This window comes from Ambystoma mexicanum, chromosome 13 (assembly GCF_040938575.1).
Source record: "Ambystoma mexicanum isolate Mex_15411 chromosome 13, UKY_AmexF1_1, whole genome shotgun sequence".
In the NCBI taxonomy this organism is placed as follows: Eukaryota; Metazoa; Chordata; class Amphibia; order Caudata; family Ambystomatidae; genus Ambystoma; species Ambystoma mexicanum.
In genome coordinates this window covers 257,518,996-257,539,935 of record NC_090938.1, presented here as the reverse complement: position 1 = coordinate 257,539,935, position 20,940 = coordinate 257,518,996, and the positions used below count along the sequence as shown (strand labels likewise).

Sequence of the window (20,940 nt, the reverse complement as noted above, 5' to 3'; positions counted from 1 at the left end):
TTTTATAAAAAGGGCTTTAGTTCATTAATATCAATCAATAGGTTTTATTTGTTCAACGGTAGTTTTCAAAAGCAATAATACAAATGTAAAAGCCAATTAAAACCTATAAATGTTTAAAAAGATGTGAGACCATAGGAGCTGAAAGAAACAACACGGTAAATTATAGCTCAGAGAGCCAGAGTGGCAACTGCCTTCCCAAACCGTAGGGAGATACTGGTACACAGGGAACGGTTTGCTGGGGAAAAGGTTCATCAACTTGCCGGTAAGGGCAAGACCAAACAACTAATGATATTTATATTGACCGTGGTCCTGTTCTCTTGGACACAGGGTAAGAAGCTGGTCTGATGCGGGGTGAAAGTGAGGGCAACCAGCACAAATATGTGAGAGTGCGAGAGGGGAATTCAATCTCGTATTCTTAAATCTAGGCAGCTAGCGGTCACAACTGCAAAGATTGAGGCATTGGAATAGTCATGTAACTTTATTTTAACACTAATGACTAGAGAGTTCCTTGCAAAAGGGTGGTTGCCCAGAGGGTGATTGCCATGATACCAAATTATCACTAAAAAATGCACTGTCCCACTTGTTGTGGGATGGGAAAACCCATGCTTTTTGGGTTTTCTCTCAATTTCATGCAGTAACCCCTGTTGGTCTTGGGGGTATCAGAAAATGTTGTGGTGGAGCCACAACAGGTGAGGTCGACCGGTTTCGATGGTTCGTGACTGATTACCGACCATCTTCTTCAGGACAAGATCAATCTTCATGTGCTACTGAATAGTGTCTGTCCTCTTAGTAGGGCAGCGATGACAGGCTGCAAGTGGATCCTGAGGAAAATCGGGGCGGGCACTGAAAAGCTGCAGCCTGCTCGGTCCCAAGGCTGTAGGTCCACCTACAGAAGAAGATGGTCGGTAATCAGTCACGAACCATCGAAACCGTTCCCTGTGTACCAGACCCTAGGAGCTACCAAACACCATGGAGTAATGTGACATCCGAGGCTTGCTATAAATGTTTATTATTTAGTCTTGTAATATGGTCCTTGTTAGGGATAATTCTCATTTATGTGCTAATTTCCTTCAACCATAGGGACCCCAGCTCTTTTGCTGGACTTTAGGACTTTTTCATTTAACCCTGCAGTGAGTGAGACCTTTTTCTCACTCTCATGTGTTTTGACCTGATTTGGATTATGTGTTTCCTTTGTTTTTGGAGTCTGACAAACTCCATAGGCATCTACTTTGTGTATGGTGACACACAGCACCTTCAGTGCAGTTTCACAGAGAAATCCTTTAGATTTCCTATAAGGTTTAAATAAATGTTCTTGTGTGAACTACTGTTTCCAAGAATAGTAAAGTGAAATTGAATTTACTTACCTTTTCTCTTTGTGGGTCCAGCACACATCTTATGTGGCTTTAAATGGCTGGTGGCAGTGGTTTAATGTTCCTACCATTGTGCTTTTTTAACGCAGGCTGAATCCTCAGCTGCAGTATAGCACCTATGGGTGGCCATTTTGTCAAAATGGCCCCGGTATTCTTTTTTCAATATTTTCTGTTGTGAGGTCTTTCTTGGGTTTGAGCCCTTTGTTCGTTTTACCTTTGGCGGGCTTCGGTACTGAAACTTGCCTCTGGCTCCAGTGTGTCTGGAAGGGTAGGAAGTGAGGGAGGTTCCTGAAATTGCCCTGTTCTTTGTCTTTAGGAATGCCTGAATGCACCCAGTCCTGATTGGCTGGCTGGCTATCCTTTCCGGACAGCCACCCTGCTCTTTGAGTGACAGCTAGGCTGTACATGAATGGGAGAAACCTGCTTAAAAGGTGAGTGTTTTGGGACTACAGGCAGTTGACCACTGGGAAGAACATCCGACGAAGAAACCGTGAACAAAGCTTTCTGCATCCTCCTGGACCTTTGAATTGTTCGGTGAAGTCCTGCTGTTGTGCTGAAACTCCCTTTTCTGATCATCAAGAGAAGCTCCGGAAGGGACGACTTCTTCCCTTGGCTTAGTGGGACCAACTAACCTCGAGATGAACTCCACTGGACCATCTTCCAACTAGCAGTACTTTTTTGCTGCTGCAGGAACCGAGTGCCAGGGGTAGAGAAATCCATAGTCGAATGCAACGTCTGCAAGCCGGCCAGAAGCTCCAGGAGTCTCCCCAAGACCTTCCAGAATCAGGACGACCAGAGCTAGAGTCTGCTCACCAGAGTGCAGGACTTAAGGAGTGAATGAAGCCCAACCAGTGTCCAAGATCTGCGGTGGTGCTGTTTACCGAGCGCTGAAAGTGTGAAGTGCTGCTGATCCGAAAAGAGCCTGTAGCGAATTGCTGCCGAAGGAGTCTTCCAGATGTCCTCCCTCTTGTCCCCACGACTGAGGCCCAGGAACCCAGGATCTGCATCAATGCAACCAGACTGAAGCCAGCTGGACCACTCTTCTTCTAACCAAAGGTACTGTTCCGACTTGGGGTACTTACCTCAGTGTCTTTAGCTTTGCTCTTCTCAGTTGAGACTTGCAGTAGCTACTTTGCTAGAGTTGATTCCAGCTCTAACCTTCACAAGTGTAACAGCTTGTGACCCTACAGTGATTTTTCTTCAACAAACATTTTGCAAGACTTTGTTATCTAAGAAGTGCCTCAGCTCCATAGACTGTGCTCCAAATGACTTTGGCGGTCCTAGCTCCCTGCAGACTGTTCTAGTCAACTTGACTTTGATATTTATTGTCCCTCAGAGGTGATAACTTGGTTTTAAACTATTATTGGTGGGAAAGGTTTGTCTAGACTTCATTGGAAGATTTAATGCTCACATGCTCTGAGAACCTGTTTAACCTTTTTCCTTCCCTTAACCTTTCCTTTCAACAAACCTCAGAATCTACAAAGTGTACTAGTGATATATAAATGCCACAAACTGTCCTAGTTAGTGAAGTCACTTCAGGGTGTAGGAAGTGTGTAAAAAGTATCTCTAAAGAGTATCTACTTTGTTGCTTCTGGAAAAGTATTTTAAAGTATTTTTGATTGTTACATATATTGCCCTTTTAAAAGAATGCTTATTTAAAAACTGATGTTAAATAAATAACTATTTATAACTGAAACGTTGACTATAAGTGTTACTTGGCTACTTGTATTTGTGAATTTCATTGCTACAGCTCTACAGCTCACATTTACCCCACTTGAGCTAAGCCTTGCTGCTCAGTCACACCACCAACTTGTGTAGTAAAGGCCTATAAAAAAAGGTGGGTTACCTAATACCAAGAGGACACGTGATTTGTGTAGTCTTACAAAGGGTTACTACATCAATTCTTGCCTAACAGTCCTTCATACCCCATGTTATCAAGGCACACAATAACCTAGCGTCCTTGTTCAAAATTGTCTGTTCCTGATGGCAGTTTTTCAAAAGCCTGGTTTATCAGGGACGGAGGATAAATTTTCCCAAAGTTCCTTCATTGCAGGAAAAATTGCTAACTGATGTTAGTTTGCTAGCTCTAATCTTACAGGGGTAGTATGTGCTGATTTGGGACAGAAAAGAATATGTTGCAAATTTGTTTTTACATTTACTGTGAGTCAATGATGATTGACATTGCCTATAATTAGGCCCCATACAGGGCTGCAGGGGAAGCTTCTGCATTAAGTACTTTCAAGGCTGGGGAGAACGTGTGGCCATCAAGAAATCTCAAAGTTTTTCACTACAATTTTCAATAAATGGCTCCTGACAGACACAGATTGAACTGTGGTGAAGGTGGCAAACATTTATTAAAATGACCATTTGTGCAGTTACCAAGTCATTTAAGAGGCACACACATGAGCCCATAAAACTATCCCACTCCGTCGGACTGGATCTTAGACCATTGCCCTATTGGCCACTGTAGGCCTGCCTGGCAGCCAAAGCCAACTGTGAATTACTTTGTTTCTTTGTATTGGTGGAGAAGGAAGCATCATGATGGGAGTGTGGGCATTTTAAAATCACCCTGCTTTGACCTCTCTAGCTATAGCCTCTTTGAGGCACCGGAAATAGCCCTAAACTTCTCCCCAATATTCTCCAAACTCGCTTATGGGGACATTGTTTCCAATGATATCCTAGAGCCCGGCCCTATGTGACACTTCAACCTCCATGTCATTTGTTTGTGAAAAGGCCAGCTGGAGGGCTAGCTTTTTTGTCTGTTCTTTATTCCTCCCCTAAGCTTTGATGTTTATTCAGCTATATCCCATGCATAAAATAGGGTCAGGAAAACATGCCATGCACGTGACTATTCCAGCAACCCACTCTCTTTAAAAAGCAAGAAGCCATTCTCTGTCTCCATGATTTGGAACTCAAATTTGTACTAGCATTATAATAAATCCAAATCGGACTCCCATAATGTATTCTTTTATCGGAAGTCTCATAATGTTGAATCAGCCTTGATTTTCTGCTACAGATGTCTAACTTCCCCAACAGGGACCACTTCTTTCAACACAAGGAGAAAGAATAGTGCACCGAAGCGTGTAAGTGCGAGATGCAGAGATGCCAGCCCAGGTCTCCGCTCAGGTAGGTTATACATTGTAATTTATTGTGAAATGTATGACTAGGTCTGTATGCACACCCTACTTGAATGCACAAAACAAATGTTAACATTACTAGCGATTTGAAAATACTATAAAAACAATCCTACCTCACAAACTGTACTGTCTGAAAAAAAAAAACATGTGCAGGCTTGATCGTCCCACAGCTTTCCCAGCCCCTCAATACACACCTGTGAAATTCAAAGTGACTGCAAGGCTCGGTATAGTTTCAGGCTGTAGAAGCTGGAGCGTGTGTGGAAGCGCACGCATGGGTGCCTGCCGCTGTGCGTCCCCCATTTTCGCATTTCAGTTATGCAAAACATGTATGTATTCACCTGAAATAAAGAAAGTTAACTGACCACTTTAAGCATTGGCATCCGTCTTGATCCTGTCTGACCTTGTTATTTTATTTATTTGCATTTTTAAAGCGCTCACACAGCCCGCGGGCATCGAGGCGCTGTTACAGTTATTATTTGTTTTTTTAGTTGCATAATTGTAATTGTTTTGTCATAGTTGGGTATTTATAACGCGTTTAAATGCCCAGAGGTTTCAAAGCGCGGACCCAGGGATCGAACCTGTATTGCTTCGTGTCTTTTTGCTTCCAAGGCGAACACGTTGCCGCTGAGCTATCCTCTAGGGACATGTAGAGAGGCACTGTGAATACTACACTCACGTGTACTTTAATCCCGTCTTTTTATCTCATCAATTTGTCTAGGTGAAGACCTACATAAAACATATAACATTTCACATATATTTCAACTTTTATATTATTCCCATAGCGATATGCTGCTTATTTAAACTATCTTGCAATATTTTCAACCACGTTATCAATTCATATATGCTGGTTTTTGATTGATTATCGTGCAATACATAATGTAATTCCTAGTATGTTGATTATGTTATACTCTTAATTTTTTATTTCAGTTCTCAATAAAAAGGAAAATAAAATCTATATTTTTTAACTATGAGGCAGCTTCCTGACCTAGACATAAATTGGAGACAGGCGATACACAGAAATTAATAACAATATAAGAGGCCTCTCTAACAGCAATCAAACAAAAGGGAACAATAATCGCTATAAAACTGCACCCATTTCCAAAGTAGAAATAGGGCGGTTAACTGGGAGAACAGAGGACACAGGCACTTGATGGAACAGTGATTGTAAATTCCAATGTTACAGCTGAATTATGCAGTAACTTTACAGCAGCCTTACGATCTGGACTGGAGCAGCCTTCGTAAAATGTTGGAAATACAGGAGGGGGTCTGGCAGTAAGCGCAACTATCCATATATTATTCACTTTAAGACATTGGCAAATTATTCCCATCTACAAAAGGACAATGAATGACACATTTAAAACTATGGTGTAATGGCATTGGTAATTTTATGTTATTGTATATGTTTCTGTGTTCTGTTAATTGTTCAAAGTATTTTTTGCAGTTGGCGCAGAAGGTATCCCTCCGGTGGCTCCCTTCAACATTAACGATCAGGGAGGTTCCTATTCAAAAGACTCTAAGAAAAAGAAGAGGCAAGGAAACCTTGGTAAGTCAAGAGATTATGTAAAGTGCTCATTCCCTTCGTCCTTAGAGACCTCCAGCACTTTTGCTTGACTTTAGGACCTTTTAAATTTCTAACCTGGAGAGAATGAGACCTTTTTCCCCACTCTTTCATGTATTTTTCTGTGATTTAAATACTGTGTTTCTTTTGACTTTGGAGTCTGAAAAACTCCATAGGCATTATCTTTATATTGTGTCACAGAGCACCTTCAGTGCAGTGACACAGGCAAGTCTATTAGATTTCCTAAAGGTTTAAATACCTTCTCTTGGAGAAACTACTGTTTCCAAGAGCAGTGAAGTGAAATTGCCTACTTACATTTGTAACTTTCTAGACCCAGCACACACTATCTTACAATAGGGTACCTGGGGGGAGGGGGAGTTTGGACAATTTGTTCGTTTTGTCTTTGGCAGGATTCAATGGTGAAGCCCGCCTCTGGCTCCAGCGTGTCTGGCAGGGACAGGAAGTGAGGGAGATGGCCGAAACTCCTTGTGCTTAATCCCCTTGGTTACAGGAATGCACCCAAAGGTGATTCCACCTTGCTGTATGAATGACAACTAGGCTGCGAATGAATGGGAGAAACATACATGAAAGGCGAGGCTTTTTTCTTGGAAGGCAGAGTCGACCACTGGTCAAAGGAATCCGAAGAAGAACTTTGAAGAGACGCCTGCCCCAACTCCTGGACAGTTGGCTTGCCCAGTGAAGCCCTGCTGCTGTGCTGAAGCTCAGAATTCACCTCGACTAGAGAAGCCCTGCAACGGATGACTTCTCCCCTTAGGTTGTTGGGACCAATCTACCCCAAAGCGAACTCGTCTGGACATCCTCTCAGAGTTGGCTGTACTTCCATTGCTGCTGCAGGAACCGATTACCAGATCGAGTGCATTGTTTTTAAGTCGAACCCGAACTCTAGGAAGATCCCCCAGACTCCCAGGAAGCTGGACTGACCAAGCCTGAGTCACCTCAAGAGTGCTCGACCCCTGATGCGAGGAAAGTCCAAGAAGGTATCCAAGAACCACAGTGGTGCTATTTGCGAGAGCCGCAAGGAGCTGAAACCATGAAGTGCCGCTGATCTGAAGTTTACGCATTGCTGCCGCTGACTTTCCATTCATAGTACAGGAGTCTCCAGACGTCCTCCCTCTTGTCGCCACGACTAAGGTCCAGGAACACAGTATCTGCAGACCTAAACAGGATCAGAAGCCAGCTGGATCCAGTTTTCTTCAAATCAAAGGTACTACTAGCTCTCAGTTGAGACTTGTCTTAGTTGCCTTTTGAAGAGTTGCTTGCAGCTTTGCCACTCACAAGCCCACCCAGTTTGTGGCCCTTCTGTGATTTCATTTCTACAAACTTTTCTAAAAACATTGTGTAAGACTTCTTCTTACCTGCAAGATCATCTTCAGCTCCCCTAGACTTTGCTCAACTAACATTGGCTGTCCTGGCTCCCCGATAGACTCTTCTTACCTCTGACTTTGTGCTTTTGCCTTTGCTCCAGGAAAGGGTTAATTTACTTTACATTGGAGGGTTCAAAAAGTACTTACCAGTTATGAATTATGTGTTAACCTTTGTTTTATTCCCTTTTGCACCAAACTCAGTATTGCTCTAAACGTACCAGTGATAAATCAATGTCCTCAGTGTCTTAGCTATTTAAGTCACCTGAGGTTGTAGGAAGTGCCTGTGTGCCATCCCCAATGGGTATCATCTGATTAGAGAAACTAAGAGTGTGTTTTCAAGTATATTTTAAAGTGTTACATGTTTTGTTCCCTTCTAAAGAAGGCTTATTCAACGGACTGTTAAATAAATTAATAATTGTTTTATCAAGAAACCTTGCGTATAAGTGTTTATTTGAATAACTGTCATTGTGAAACTACTATGTTACAACCTTACAGCTCACATTGACCCCTCTTGAGATAAGCCTGGTTGCTCAGTCACTCTACCAACCTGTGTAGTACATGCTTATACCAAAAGTTGGGTTAACTATTGCCAAGAGGGCAAGGCTGGTGCAGTCTCCCACAGGGTACTGCATACAATCTTGCCTAAGAGTGTATTAACACCAGCATGGGTTTTCACACTGGCGTTAATGTAATGGACTCCTATGGAATCCACCTATGTTACCACCTGGTAAAAGCCGGTGGATGTCATAGGAATATATTGTAAATGCTTCCCACAGCCCTTTTATTGAAGGAGGCATTACCACTTTCCACCACATTATGTCCCCACAGATAAAACGGACCCTCTGGCTTTATAAGGGTATAAATGTTCTTTGAGTAAGTGTCAATGTATAACACAATATGAATTTGCATATCCTGCTTCTCCTTTGTCTCTACATGCCTTTAGCACACTTCCAAAGTATGATCATTGAGTGAGGAGTGCAGACTAGCTCTGAGTCACTTGTTCTGCACCATACTGATATCTTCATGATCTGTTCAACTGTGTTGGTCCTGTGATAAACTAATGACCATTGATGTCATCGACATTCACTGTGAAGCAGCCAGGGTGATGGTGAATTACAGTATCATGGTGCCTAGACTACCATTTTCCCTGAATGCAGTACCCACTTTCTTCAGGTGAAGTAGTTGCGGCCTTATAGCAGTGCTAAGCATACCATCATCCTCTCTTCCAAGTGGACAATGATGCATATCGACAGGTATCACTCTTTTTTTAGGGAGTTTTACAAAGGTCCACCTTGGGTAGGACTTGAGAAGACTCACACTTGGGACACAGGGATCCAACTATTAGCGTAGGCCTGAAGCACAAAGGTTTTGTTGATAGCAATGGCTGAGCATCCAGGCTTATTTTAGGAGGGAGGAAGGGCTCTATGGTGGTACAAAGAATTTAAGAGTATACACATAGGCTAAATAAACACTGACTCTAAACATTATATAAAAATAATGGTTTATTTTATATATATATATATATATATAAGGTAAAGGTGATTCTTCAGAAAGGTAAGTACTATAACACAGAATAAGTAACGTGGAAAAACTAATGCAATATTTACAGTAAGTAAACCCTTTTGTAATACTTTGGGTGCACAGTGTGTTTCTGTGTTTGGAACTGGGAGCTTGCCTTTGGAGGAGCAGTCTTTCTTCAGTGCCCATTGAACAACAGGAGAGGGGTTGGACTTATAAACCCCCTGTCACGCGGAGCGCACGGTGTGCGCAGTGTGTTTGTGTTCACGCTGGGCTCTGGGGACTACGGACTACAGACTATCTGAATAAGGTATTTCGCCTGCGCTGAATGTGACATTTGGTCTTCGGATAGGGGCTCCAGCATAAAATTGCCTGTTTGATTTATATTTAGCTCCACCTCCATCATAAGCAATATTGACTCGCTGATCACCATAACATCGTAGCTAATAAGATCGGGTGTTTGTGTCTCCCTTCTGTGCAAGCGGTTTAACTTGGAATTAGTCAGAGGGAGTGTGGTAGTAGCTTACTGCCATAGCCCATTGACCTTCTTGGTGACAATTAACTATCTGCACGTCAGTGCTCTCAGCCTAACCGCACACAGTGGTAGTTAGTGGAGATTCTCTGCCTCTTCCCCTGGAAATGCCGGGAAAAGCACTAAGCCGCTGTAAGACAGCTGGATCCCGGGGTAAGAAACCCTATGGCCTCCGCTCGGGAAAACAGACCGCTGCTTGCTCTGACACGTTAGCACAATTGGAGGTACCTCAAAAAGGGCCGTTGGATGCATACTTTTCTTCTAAATCCCTGGTGCGAGGGCCAGTCCCCGTCATCACAGATCCCGGTATCCTTTTACCTGATGCGGAAAGTAGCTACCATCCGCTTGATTTAGTTAACAACTCCCTCTTGCAGCTGTGCTATGCGCTGCAAGATCACTCCACCCCTCTCTCCCCCCCTCCCCTCCTGGGGGATGGGATAGGGGAGAAGCAAGTGGTATGGCCCAGCTGGGAGGCCCAGTATCTGGAGGCTCGGACAAGCGCAGCAGGATTAACTAGTCCCCCCCACTCCCCCAGCACAACCGGGAGAGCGGGTTCCAGCTGCAGGGGAATCACTTGTGGTCCCGGCAGCCCTAGTCCCCGCTTAAGGAATGGGAGGCCTGCCTCAGGCTTTGCCATCTTCAGCAACTCGATTGCCGGCCAGCCCTGACCTATTGTATGACTCGGTTGCACCCTCATCCGGCTCATTAAAGAAGATTTTAGCACGCATGAAACCACAAGTACAGCCCAGAGCCACAGAGTTTTGAACTTTGCGGTAAAACTCTTGCTGATACTCTGTGGAGCGACACATGAAGACCTAAAGTTACAGGGGGCCGCCATTGCTGTGATACACAAATTGTTGACCTCATCTAAAACCCCTGCTGTCATTCCAACAATAAACTTACAGGGAGAAGCACCTCATAAATCTACTCACTTTTTATTGGAAAAGGCCCCCTGCACTACACCTGTAACCAATGATATAGACAGAGTCCCTGAAACTACTTCTTTACCGTCAAGGGACTCGGGGGCCATTCCTGCTATGGGGCATCTCAAGGCGTTGGGCAAGACTTGCCAAAAGACTGCTGCTGAAGGCGCATAACCAGCTTAAACATGGATTACCCCCTTTGGAGGAAAATACCACCGTAGCTACTCAGCCATTGAATTCAACACTACGCCCAGGCAGCAACAATGCATCTAAGAAACAATGGAAAACAGCCACAGAAAGGAGGTCTGCGCAGACGGTGGGTACCTTGACAAGCTGGCTATTAGAAGAGGCACTGGATAAAGTTCAAACACTGCCTGTATAACAAGCCGGGTCTATCTCGGACCCACCTCCCTGTGTCTCGCCTTTAAGTCTGCAGTAGCTCTACAGGATTGTGAGCGAGTTCACCCTGAACCACCGCCTGCTATACATGAGCGCAACGTAAAATCGGCACCCACTTGTAACATAGACCAGAAAAAAATGATAATTTCACCAGTTGATGGCTCTAAAACTAGCCGTCCGCTAAGTCGGTCTACAGTTTTGGCGCTGTTTTACAAGATCCCATCACTTAGGATATTTAACACAAACAATTCTGACTTCATTGAACCACTTTGCCTCCCAGGGCTAAACTTTACGAAAATTCACTGCTGCTTGCCTGAAACAGCGTCGCTTACAAGGCTGCAACAGTCTTCCCTTGGCTACCTTGGCTATGTCTTGGACACTCCCCTCCCTACTAGACCACTCCTGTTGGATGCACTAAGTGCAATTGTCCTGAGGCTAATGTGGTACCATCCCAGCCTACCCCCCTGCTGATGGTTAAGCTTAGTGACGACCAAGGCTGGGTGTGGTTGAAGAACATGATTGCCCAAAGAAAAACACCTGAAGAAATTCGACCGTTGTAAGCTGGAACACAAAGGGGGTTTTAACTATTGGCTAAATGAGGGTGGCTCCCGGGATGTGCTCGTAACAAATTAAGGGCCTGATTACGAGGAGGGTGGTAAGGGGTTAACAGCGCTGGTAAAGGTGCCGCAGCCGTTAACCCCTTACCGCCCCATTACGAGGACCGCTCGCGGGACCCGTTCAGGACGCCTGGTTTTACCAGACATCCTTAGCAGGTCCCGCGAGCGGCCCAGTATGCTAACAATGGGCCCGTCATTAATGGGGCCGTTGTTAGCATGCTCCCCATTCCCATTGAGCCCTATGGAGGCTAAAATGGGAATGGGGATGGTCCGTGTTCCCTGAATGGGGAAATACCGGGCCCTCCACGGTTGGAATTGCCCGGTACTTCCCCATTCAGGGAACCCGGGTTTGGCGGTAGCCATGCCCTTATCAAGGGCATGGCTACCTGCAAACTCTTAATGAGGCCCTAAGTCTTAATATTACAGGTAACGTGGGTTACATTTGACATTGAGTTCGATGGCTATGCTACTTTTCAGACCCTGGCTACCAATGGAGAGTGTGGGGGGATTGTTAATTGGTGTTAAGTCTAGCTTCAATCCTAGATTAATCCATCAAGCCAACCCAGGTGGTAACATAGTGGCTGTAGAGATATTGCCCCCGGGTGGTTGGTGGGTGAATAAGGATGTTTTTAATAGTCAATGTATATGATCCAACAGGCGCCTCGCTTACCGAGATCATCTGTGATCAACTGGACTTTCTCCTTACTGCCTGGCACACAGGGTCCAAGGGCTCCTCTGTGGCGACTGGAATGCGAGATGTGTGGACCCGGGGAGATGCGGCGCATATGTCTCTCACCACTGTAGTATGCCATTAGAGAGGACCGACAACAAGGGGAGGTTGTGGCTGGATTTGCTGAAGGAATGGAACCTCACGCTATTGAATGGTCGCACCACTGGGGATCAACCAGGACAGATGACTTGGGTGGTGTGGAACAAGCGGGCCACTTTGGCATATATGGTAGCCTCTGAGTGTTTGTTGGGCCAGGTATTGCAATTACAAATAACCTTGAACATCTTTAGTGATCACGCCTATCTCACCCTGATTATGGGTGGGGGGTGGCGAAGCGCATTGCCCTTGTAGAGAGGTAATACCCAATCGCCCTGGGAATAGGATCTGTTGGACACAGAATAACATAGATAGGATGAACTCCCTCACCTTCCCCCTGGGCCTTAGGATAGATCAGGCACTAGGGGGCAAAAACCCTGAGGCTATTGAAGGCTGGATACTGCATCTAACTCAAGCCCTTTTTAAGGGCTGGGTTGTCCCCAGCATAAAATGGAAGACTGGTGGAAGTAATGCCTTCGATATTAACATCCGAAAACACAAACGCTTAATGTGCCGGGCTATTGGAGCCCTTAGAATGGCTGACACCCCCCCTGCAGGTGCCTCTAAGAATGTGGCCAATATAAAAGCTATAAAAAGGAAATTTCGCTCTTTGCTCTGTTTTTGTCGACAGGCACAACAAAAAGGGAGCTGGCAGAGGTTTGTGGATACAATGTGCAGCAAAAATAGCCTAAAATTCTGGCAATTGAGCTCACAAGTGGGGGAGAACAAATCCTGAAAATCTTGAATCCCATCCCTGGGGGACAGTGGGTTGAATATATCACAGACACATTCTACAAGGCAGTATCGTGTGCCCCTAGTGCAGTAGCCTGGTCTGAGACCTGGCCCTTACCCCTGAACCATAAAATTGTGAAACAGGCCATCCTTCTAATGCACCGGGCCTGAATGGCCTAGCAAATTCGGTCCGAAAAAAGGATCCGCACAACTGGGCTCCCGAGTCTGCAGATCTTGCTCTGTTCCTCCGACATGGCGGCAGTCGGTGCTTATTCCGGTACATAAAAAAGGAGACCGGTGTAAGGTGTCTAACTACCGCCTGCTGTTCAAGTTGGATGTTACGAGCAGGATCTTTATGACGCTTGTTCTTAGGGAACTGGAGATTTGGGTCACTGCTAACCCGGCTTTGAGCCTTGCCCAGACAGGATTCAGACCCGGTTCGAGCACTACTCATAACATCAGAGTGCTCTACCAGCTAAACAACACCACCCTCAGTAGAAAGGAGGCAACAATATATATTGCCTTCTTTGATTTTTTGTAGCGCTTTTGATCAAGTGTTGCGCAAGACCCTCTGGAATAAGCTCAGAACTCAGAACTCTAAATTGCCCCAGCTGGATCTTACAACTCCTGATCGCTCTACATGATCCACTTGTGTTAGATTAAACAACGAGGGGGGGAGGGAGTGTCTGACCCCATTTGTATTAACATGGGAGTAAAGCAAGGGTGTGTGGCAGCTCCCATTGCAGCCCCCATGCTGTATAGCCTTTATATCACCGACCTTCTCCCTCGTATGGCAGCTAAATCTAACTGCCCTCCAAGGTTAGGACATACTCTATGGTGGCATGCTTTATGCCGACAATCTGATATTATTTGATCCTACTCTAGCAGGCATAAAGAATATGCTCAATTAGCTATCTGATTATGCATCCTAGCTGGGCCTTACCATTAATTTAAGAAGACTTAGATCATTGATATTGCCAGAAGTGGTCCCAGCCGCTTTGGGATCGATACGACCATGGACACGATAAAGTACACTCAGTCCTACCCTTACTTAGGCTTGGAATGTTATGCTCAGCCTAATTATGCTCAATACAACATGAAAAGAGGCAAGCCAAATTACTTCTCCAAGCCTGCAAATTTGCCAAGGGCCCTGCAGGCTACAGTATGGCCGATATCGTAAAACTATATCAGCAATGCTTTGTCCCAGCCATTCTTTATGGCCTAGAAGCATTGCCGATGCAGGACCTGAACTGGCTAAATATACTGGAGGGCCACTATTGGCGCACAGTATTGGGCTTGGGCCCCTCGCGCCCTATGCAGTATCTCTGTTTGGAATTGGGTCTCACTTCATTGAGGGGTATGGCTCTGCGCACTCGTGGTTCTTTCTATCTAAAAGCATGCTCCGCCCCTACTAGTAAACTACTTGCATTGGCGGGATGCAACTATGACTTGAGAGGGTTTCACGTGGGTCTAATTTTAAACGGCTGAATGAAACCCTCTTTTCAGAGATTGGCTGGCCTTTTGCTAAAAAGAGAGGTATGCCCTATGTTCACTTGAAAAAATCTTTCGAACATGAACTTAACAGATGGGATTGATGTGAGAACTATACCTATTTGTCTAAATTAAAAGGGTACAAGGTAGTGTCTCATGTGGTGCATAGATACTGGAAGACGCAACCTTATTTGCTGTTATGTCCTTCCCCCGCAGCAAGGCAATTTATTTTAAAGTTGTGTATAAATCAGCTTCCGGTACTAGCAGTCACGGGCCCTGTATGGGGGTCCCGCTGGAACTTAGGACCTGCCGCATCTGTGGTACACCAGGACTTAAGGAGTCAGCTAGACACGTCCTTACCCAATGTGCCAAATTGGGGCCGCTGTATATGTGTACGTTTGATAAACTTGTGCACAGGTACGAGGCTATTACAGGGGATTCTTTCTGGGACTATTGTCTCAACTCCGATACTATTTCATCATAGCTTGCTCTATTTAGGGTATGGTCCCATGTCAAGACCCTCTTACCTGACTAAAGACTTTTTTTGGTCCCCCACTCTTGGGGGCATCCCTGGGCTTGTGGAACAACGGAAAGTCTTAGATCTTGATTTTACATCTGGATCCCATTATACCCTCCCTTGTATATATATCTGTATACATGTGAATGAATTCTGGGCCATGCCGCCTGAGGAAATTAGAACTAAAATAGAAGGCATGCCAAGTCCGCTCCACTGCTCGCTTATCCACAGTGTATTTTTCTTTTGGTATCTTGCATTGTGTGTACTTATTTCCTCTTCCTATCATAGCTTATAGATTGCATAAGGATTTGATACTGCACGTTATTAACATGTTTTTATGTTTCTTATTGTGTTTTACTGTTATGTTTTAACATTTTTTACTATATCACAATAAAAATGATTATTATGCTTTGGTAATGGCAGTATGCAATACAAAAAGTAAGTAAACTACTTTTGTAATAATTGTTTCAGGTAAGAAGGGATGAAACAAGACCAACATAAAGCAGGCAGATACTTGTTCAACACTTGTAATACTTTTCTCAGTGGCCTTAAGTCCATCCCAATCTAGTTATGAGTGTCTCAGAGTCAGATTGGAGGGCAGAACAGGTAAGCCACAAGCTGTAGAAACTCAGGAGTTCCAGAGGAGTCTTCTGTAACAAGTAAGTAAAGCTTTTCTGTTGTAAAAAGGGTTCAGGGACTTCGGAGAAGGCTACCCGAAGGTACACAGGCGTTCGGTCTGGATAAACATGGATGAGCATAATACACAAATCAGCACTCCAGTAACAGAGGAGCAGCAATTCAACACGAAGTAAGTTCTACCAAGAGTCTCACAGTACCTTATACGTGAAGAAGAGGATGCAGCCCGATGCCCCCACGATGTAGCAAACAGGTCACCAGATTCTTGGTCAGGCAGACGAAAGAAGGAACACTGCAATGGATCTCACAGCAGCTTCCGAGAGAAGAGTTTCCAGGCAAAGGATACTTTGTGGTTCTGTGATTTTTGCACCCTTTTCAAAGCACCACTGAAGAACGGTTACTGCCTGGTCGATTCGTCTTGCTTTCTCGATCCTGTACTCTGGTGAGGGGACTTTAAAGAGTGGAATCTTGCCTCCGGAGGTCCGGAAGGAGCCCATCAAGGTTTAGGGAGGATTCGAGCTTCGGCAGGTGATGCACTGCACAATGGCCAGGAGTCCCCGGGTATTGGCGAGGTCCCAGGGTATTGGCGGTTTGCAGCCCTTGAAGGTTACAGCTCATGGTGGGATGGGCCGAAATACAGGTTGTCTCAAGATTGATTGATTTGTCCCACTAGTTTAAAGGGGAGATTCGTTTTATTCTGAGTTCTCCTGAGGCTAGGTAGAAGGGGTCGAGCAGCAGGCATCTACAGTTGTCTGGAAGCGGCTGCGGAGCTCTCTCCTCTTCTTCCTCATTGATTCTTTGGTTCCAGGGGTCAGCTTGTCTTCAGCCTCAAGATCCATGCCTTTTATCCAGGAACAAGCCCATCTGCACCCATGCACCATTCAAATGCTGAGTGGTGCATGTCCTTTTAGGACTGCTAGCTCCCAGTTGGAACTGGTTACAGGCAGGCACACCAGAAGACAAAGACAGCTGAGTTTCGAGGTACTCCCCCCGTTTCCTGTCCTCAGAGACATACTGGAGCCATGTCAGGCTTCACAAAGGATTCCTGCCGAAGACGAAAGTCAAACCAAGACTTCCCCCACCCAGTACCGCAGAAGGATGAAGAAGGGGCAAGCAAACAAGAAATGGCGTAAAAAGAATACAGTCACAATTTTGGGTCAGTTGCGACCCTTCTGTGCAATACCGCAGCTGTGAGTACAGCCTAGGGGTAAAAATGCTACAAATATAGGTAAGATCAAACCACTGCTACCAGCCATTCAGGTTAGCTTTGTAGCCCCTCAGCACTCCACTTAAGGTATGGTGTGCTGATCTCACAATAGGAAAAGATAGGAAAGATCACAATATCCCCCAATAACTGAAAATAAAAACGGAAGCCTAAAAGGCTCTCAGCAACAGTGCTGTCTGATGCAAAAGTCAAAAGACAGATGCCATTAAACGTGGAGGAAAGTATACCTCTAAGAAAGAGTTGCAAAAATAAATACAAAGTATTCAAAAAGATAGGGTAAAAGAATGAGTGAGTGTGGAAAAAGGTTCCCACTCACTCAGGGGAACAGACCAAAAATCCATAAATCCAGCAAAAAGTGCTGGGGGACTCGCATTTGGATGAGATTATGCATAAAGATGAAAATCTACCCTAACAGGTAATGCAACAACAGTGCCTTGTCAATAGGTGACTGCCCCGTGCAGCGTAGTTGATGCTAGTAGAACTACTGCCTTTGCACTGACTGAATGTTTTTTTAAATCAATGGAATTGATTGCCTTCATAAGCAGACATTTATTTTGGCATTTGTAGAAGCGTGCTTTGACCATGGGTGTCTAGGTGCTAGTTGCAGATAGATGGGAGAGAGGGACTAAAGGGGAAAAGTTAGTTAAAGAGGACAGTTTTTAGTTGCTTCCTGAAAGCGTTGTAGGATGGTACTGCTTGTAGTGCATGAGTGAGCGAGTTCCGCAATGTGTCGGCGGTGACAGGGAAGCTGGACCCACTAGCTTTGGAACGCTTGAACCTGGGAACTGTGAGGTTATGGCTGTAGATTGATCGAGTTGGTCTGGTGGTGACAGGTTTTGTTTGTTTCTGGGATAGGTAATTGGGTGCTGTGTTGGGTGATGGCAAGGATTAAGAATTTGATAATTTCCCTGATGCGGAGCCAGTGGACTTTTCTTCTTGCCTTAGATAGATATTTGTTTAAAATGTATTTGTAACAAATGGACAGGTATGACATTGCAAGGACAGGTTCAGTTGTATCATTACGGTCCTGTGGGCATATATCAATTGCAAAGTTATTGAGCATTGAAGTTCTTCGCCGTCTCGTTTCCTTTCTACCCTTTCAGTTCAGCTGCTACTTAATTCCCAGCAGTCCTCACATGTGCAACCAAATGTCTCTTGCCCAAGTTTCCAGATCCACTAAATTCTCCTTATCTCACTGCGTTCCTCCCAGCTGAGCACACCCTCATCAGGGGCGAACATGCTTTGTATCAATGCGTTCCAGGCCTCCACCCCCGCACTGAACTCATGCATTCCTCTCATGAGGGCTCTGTGCCACACTGCAGTTTCCAGAAATGACCCTCTCTGCAGGTCCGGCCACCACACCTCCACCCTTGGACCCTGTGCCGCTTTACAGGCCATTGCTATCCGTGTTTCGCAAGTATGCAGATCAAGTCTTTCATTTTGGCAACGTGCGCATTTTGACACTGCCTCTCGGAAACTACCCCAACAGGCAATATTTGGGGGGCCACAAGTGCACATTTGGATGCTCCCTTCTCTGCTCTCCATCACTGCCCTCCAGAATTTCTGAATCTGCGGTCACGTCCAAAACATGTGCATCATGTCTGCCCCCCTGTCGTGTGCATCTCGGGCAGACCTGGCCTCTTTCCCCCATTATGTATGACAACCTATTTGGGGTCATGTACGCCCAGTGTGTTATGTAAAGTTGGGACATTTTAAATCTGGCATTCCTAGAGACCTGTTTGGTGTATGCAAGCACCCCTACCCATACTGTGTCTGTGAAAGCCCTTCCTGTGTCCATTTCCCATTTGTCTCGCACTTTCAGCCCTGTTGCGCCTAAGCTTCCCAGGAACACATCGTACAGTCTGGAGACCATGTGCCCTCCTTCCGATACATCATACCTAGTGTCTAGTATGTTATTTATCATAATATTTGCTTTTGGGTTCTCCCATTTTCTCACCAGGGTGTGGAAGTCAATAATTCTATCATCACGCAATATGTCCCCCACTGTGGCCACCCCTTTGCTTTCCCACTGTTTTCTGTACTGTCGTACCCCTCCCTGCCGTCCTCCGATGACTCCTATCAGGGGGATATGCACCAATCAGGGTTCCAGTATTGCTAGAAATGTCCATACCCTGCGCCATATTTCCCTACCCAGTTTCATGAGCCCAGCGGGTCTTGTCAAGTGTGTGTCCTCTACCCATTGAAACTCTTTCAGGAAATGTCGCTTCAGCATTGTCTGCAGCAACGCAGTGTTCTGGGAGGCCTTGTCTCCCAGCCAGGTTACCACAAATTGCAGCTTTTTCCTGCAAGTTAATAGCTTTCAAAGTGGGGCACTCTTATCCCGCCCTGCTTGTGGTCCCTCTGCAGGTTGCTTAGGGCAATCCTGTTCCTCCCTCTCCCTCTCCCTCTCCCCTACCCGGCCCCCCAGGATTGTTCTGGCTATCGCGTCTACATGTTGAAAGAAGGCTTTGGGTATGTTGTAGGGAATATTGGTGAAACGATATAGGAGACAGGGGGAGTACCACCATCTTCAGAAGAGCGACCCTGTCCGGCATCCCCAAAGGTAGTTTTCCCAGAACCTCATAGAGATCCACACCCCTTCCAGGGCCCTCATTTTATTATTCTTCTGCGTGTCTTCGGGGCTATGCCACACATTAATGCCCAGGTATTGAAAGGTGTCTGTCTCCCATTGTAGGCCCAGGTGCAGCAGTTCTGCCACGCGTAGTCCCCTTAAGTCCGCTAGCGAGAACAAACAAGACTTCCCGTGATGTATCTTGATCCCAGAGAGCATGGAAAAGTGGTCAATAATGACAAAGAGGTGCAGCAGATTGTCTTCAGGTTGACTTATATATAATAACATATTGTCAGTGTACAGTGAGATCAAATGCGCTACTCCATCTATCACTATCCCTGCCTCACTAGGAACACAGCCAATGGCTCCAGTGCCAAAATGAACAGCATTGGTGACAGTGGGTATCCCTGCTTGGTGGCCTTGAGGACCTCCTAGTTTTCTGAGACTTATCTGCCCGTTTTGACTCTCGTCATGGGCCGCGAGTTGATTAGCTTAACCCATCTCAGGTTGATCCCCCGATCCCGAAGCACTCCAGGGTCGCCAGTAGCCAGTCCCAGCGGACAGAGTCGAAGGCCTTCAATGCGTCCAGCGAGGCTATCGCGTAGTCTCCCTTCTTCTGGTTTGTGCTATCTATGACGTGGTGGAGCCTCCACAGGATCCATGAGGTATTACGCCCAGGGACATAACCGGTCTGGTCAATATGGATCAGTCCTCCTATCACTTTCTTGAACCTATTTTCCAGCACTGCAGTTAGATTTTTGCAATCAGACAGAGGTCTGTATGATCTGTAACTCAGGTTTTTTTTTCTCCTGGCTTTAGGATTGGTACTATACTTGATTCTTTCAGGCTATCAGGCAGCATCCCCCACCTATGTGCTTCCATGTAGACTTCATGGCAGTCTAGGGACTAATGTATCTATATACGCTTTGTAGAATTCCCCTGGGAGTCTGTCTGGTCCCGGGGCTTTAGCCATCGGGAGTTCCCGAACTACTTCCCGGATTTTGTCTACTGTCATCGGGGCATCCATTAGTCTTGGCAAATGCAGTTGAGCTAGAGCGTCAGCCACATTTAGGTCTGCTTCGGCCGTGTCCGCTGAGTATAGTGATTTATCAAATCTGCCCAACATCCCATTGAAGCCATTTTGTGTCCTGACTATGTCCCCACTTTCGTCCGTTATGGTGCTTATCATGTCCCTTGGTTCTTCCTATTTACATAACTATGCCAGCAGTCTCCCTGGTTTGTCCTCCTCTGCCTGTAGTCTCTGTGTGTATTTCGCAAAGTCCAGTCTGTCTAGTCTTTCCCATTCGCCAGTGCACTTTTGCCTCAGTCTTATCAGCTCCACTGGCTCTCCCCCTGCTGCCTCTCCAATGCATTCCTTCAGCGCTATTTCAACCTCAATCGCTTCCAGGCTGTCTAGTATTCCTTTCGTAAGGCCTCCCGTCTTCCCTACTGCCATCCCTGTATGACTACCTCAAATGCATCCCATTTGATTCTTGCCTGTG

The 20,940-nt window shown here is 45.6% G+C and overlaps 1 protein-coding gene across 5 annotated transcripts in view; it reads left to right on the top strand.

The window, feature by feature from the left end:
* Positions 1-20,940, top strand: part of LOC138521162 (zinc finger protein 510-like) — a 392,105-nt gene that overhangs the window by 295,102 nt on the left and 76,063 nt on the right. For all 5 annotated transcript variants that reach the window (XM_069633749.1, XM_069633751.1, XM_069633750.1 and 2 more), the window contains 2 exons: positions 4,407-4,496; positions 5,949-6,050. In XM_069633749.1, coding sequence (XP_069489850.1) covers positions 4,407-4,496; positions 5,949-6,050 — 192 coding nt within the window. The remainder of the gene's footprint in view (positions 1-4,406; positions 4,497-5,948; positions 6,051-20,940) is intronic.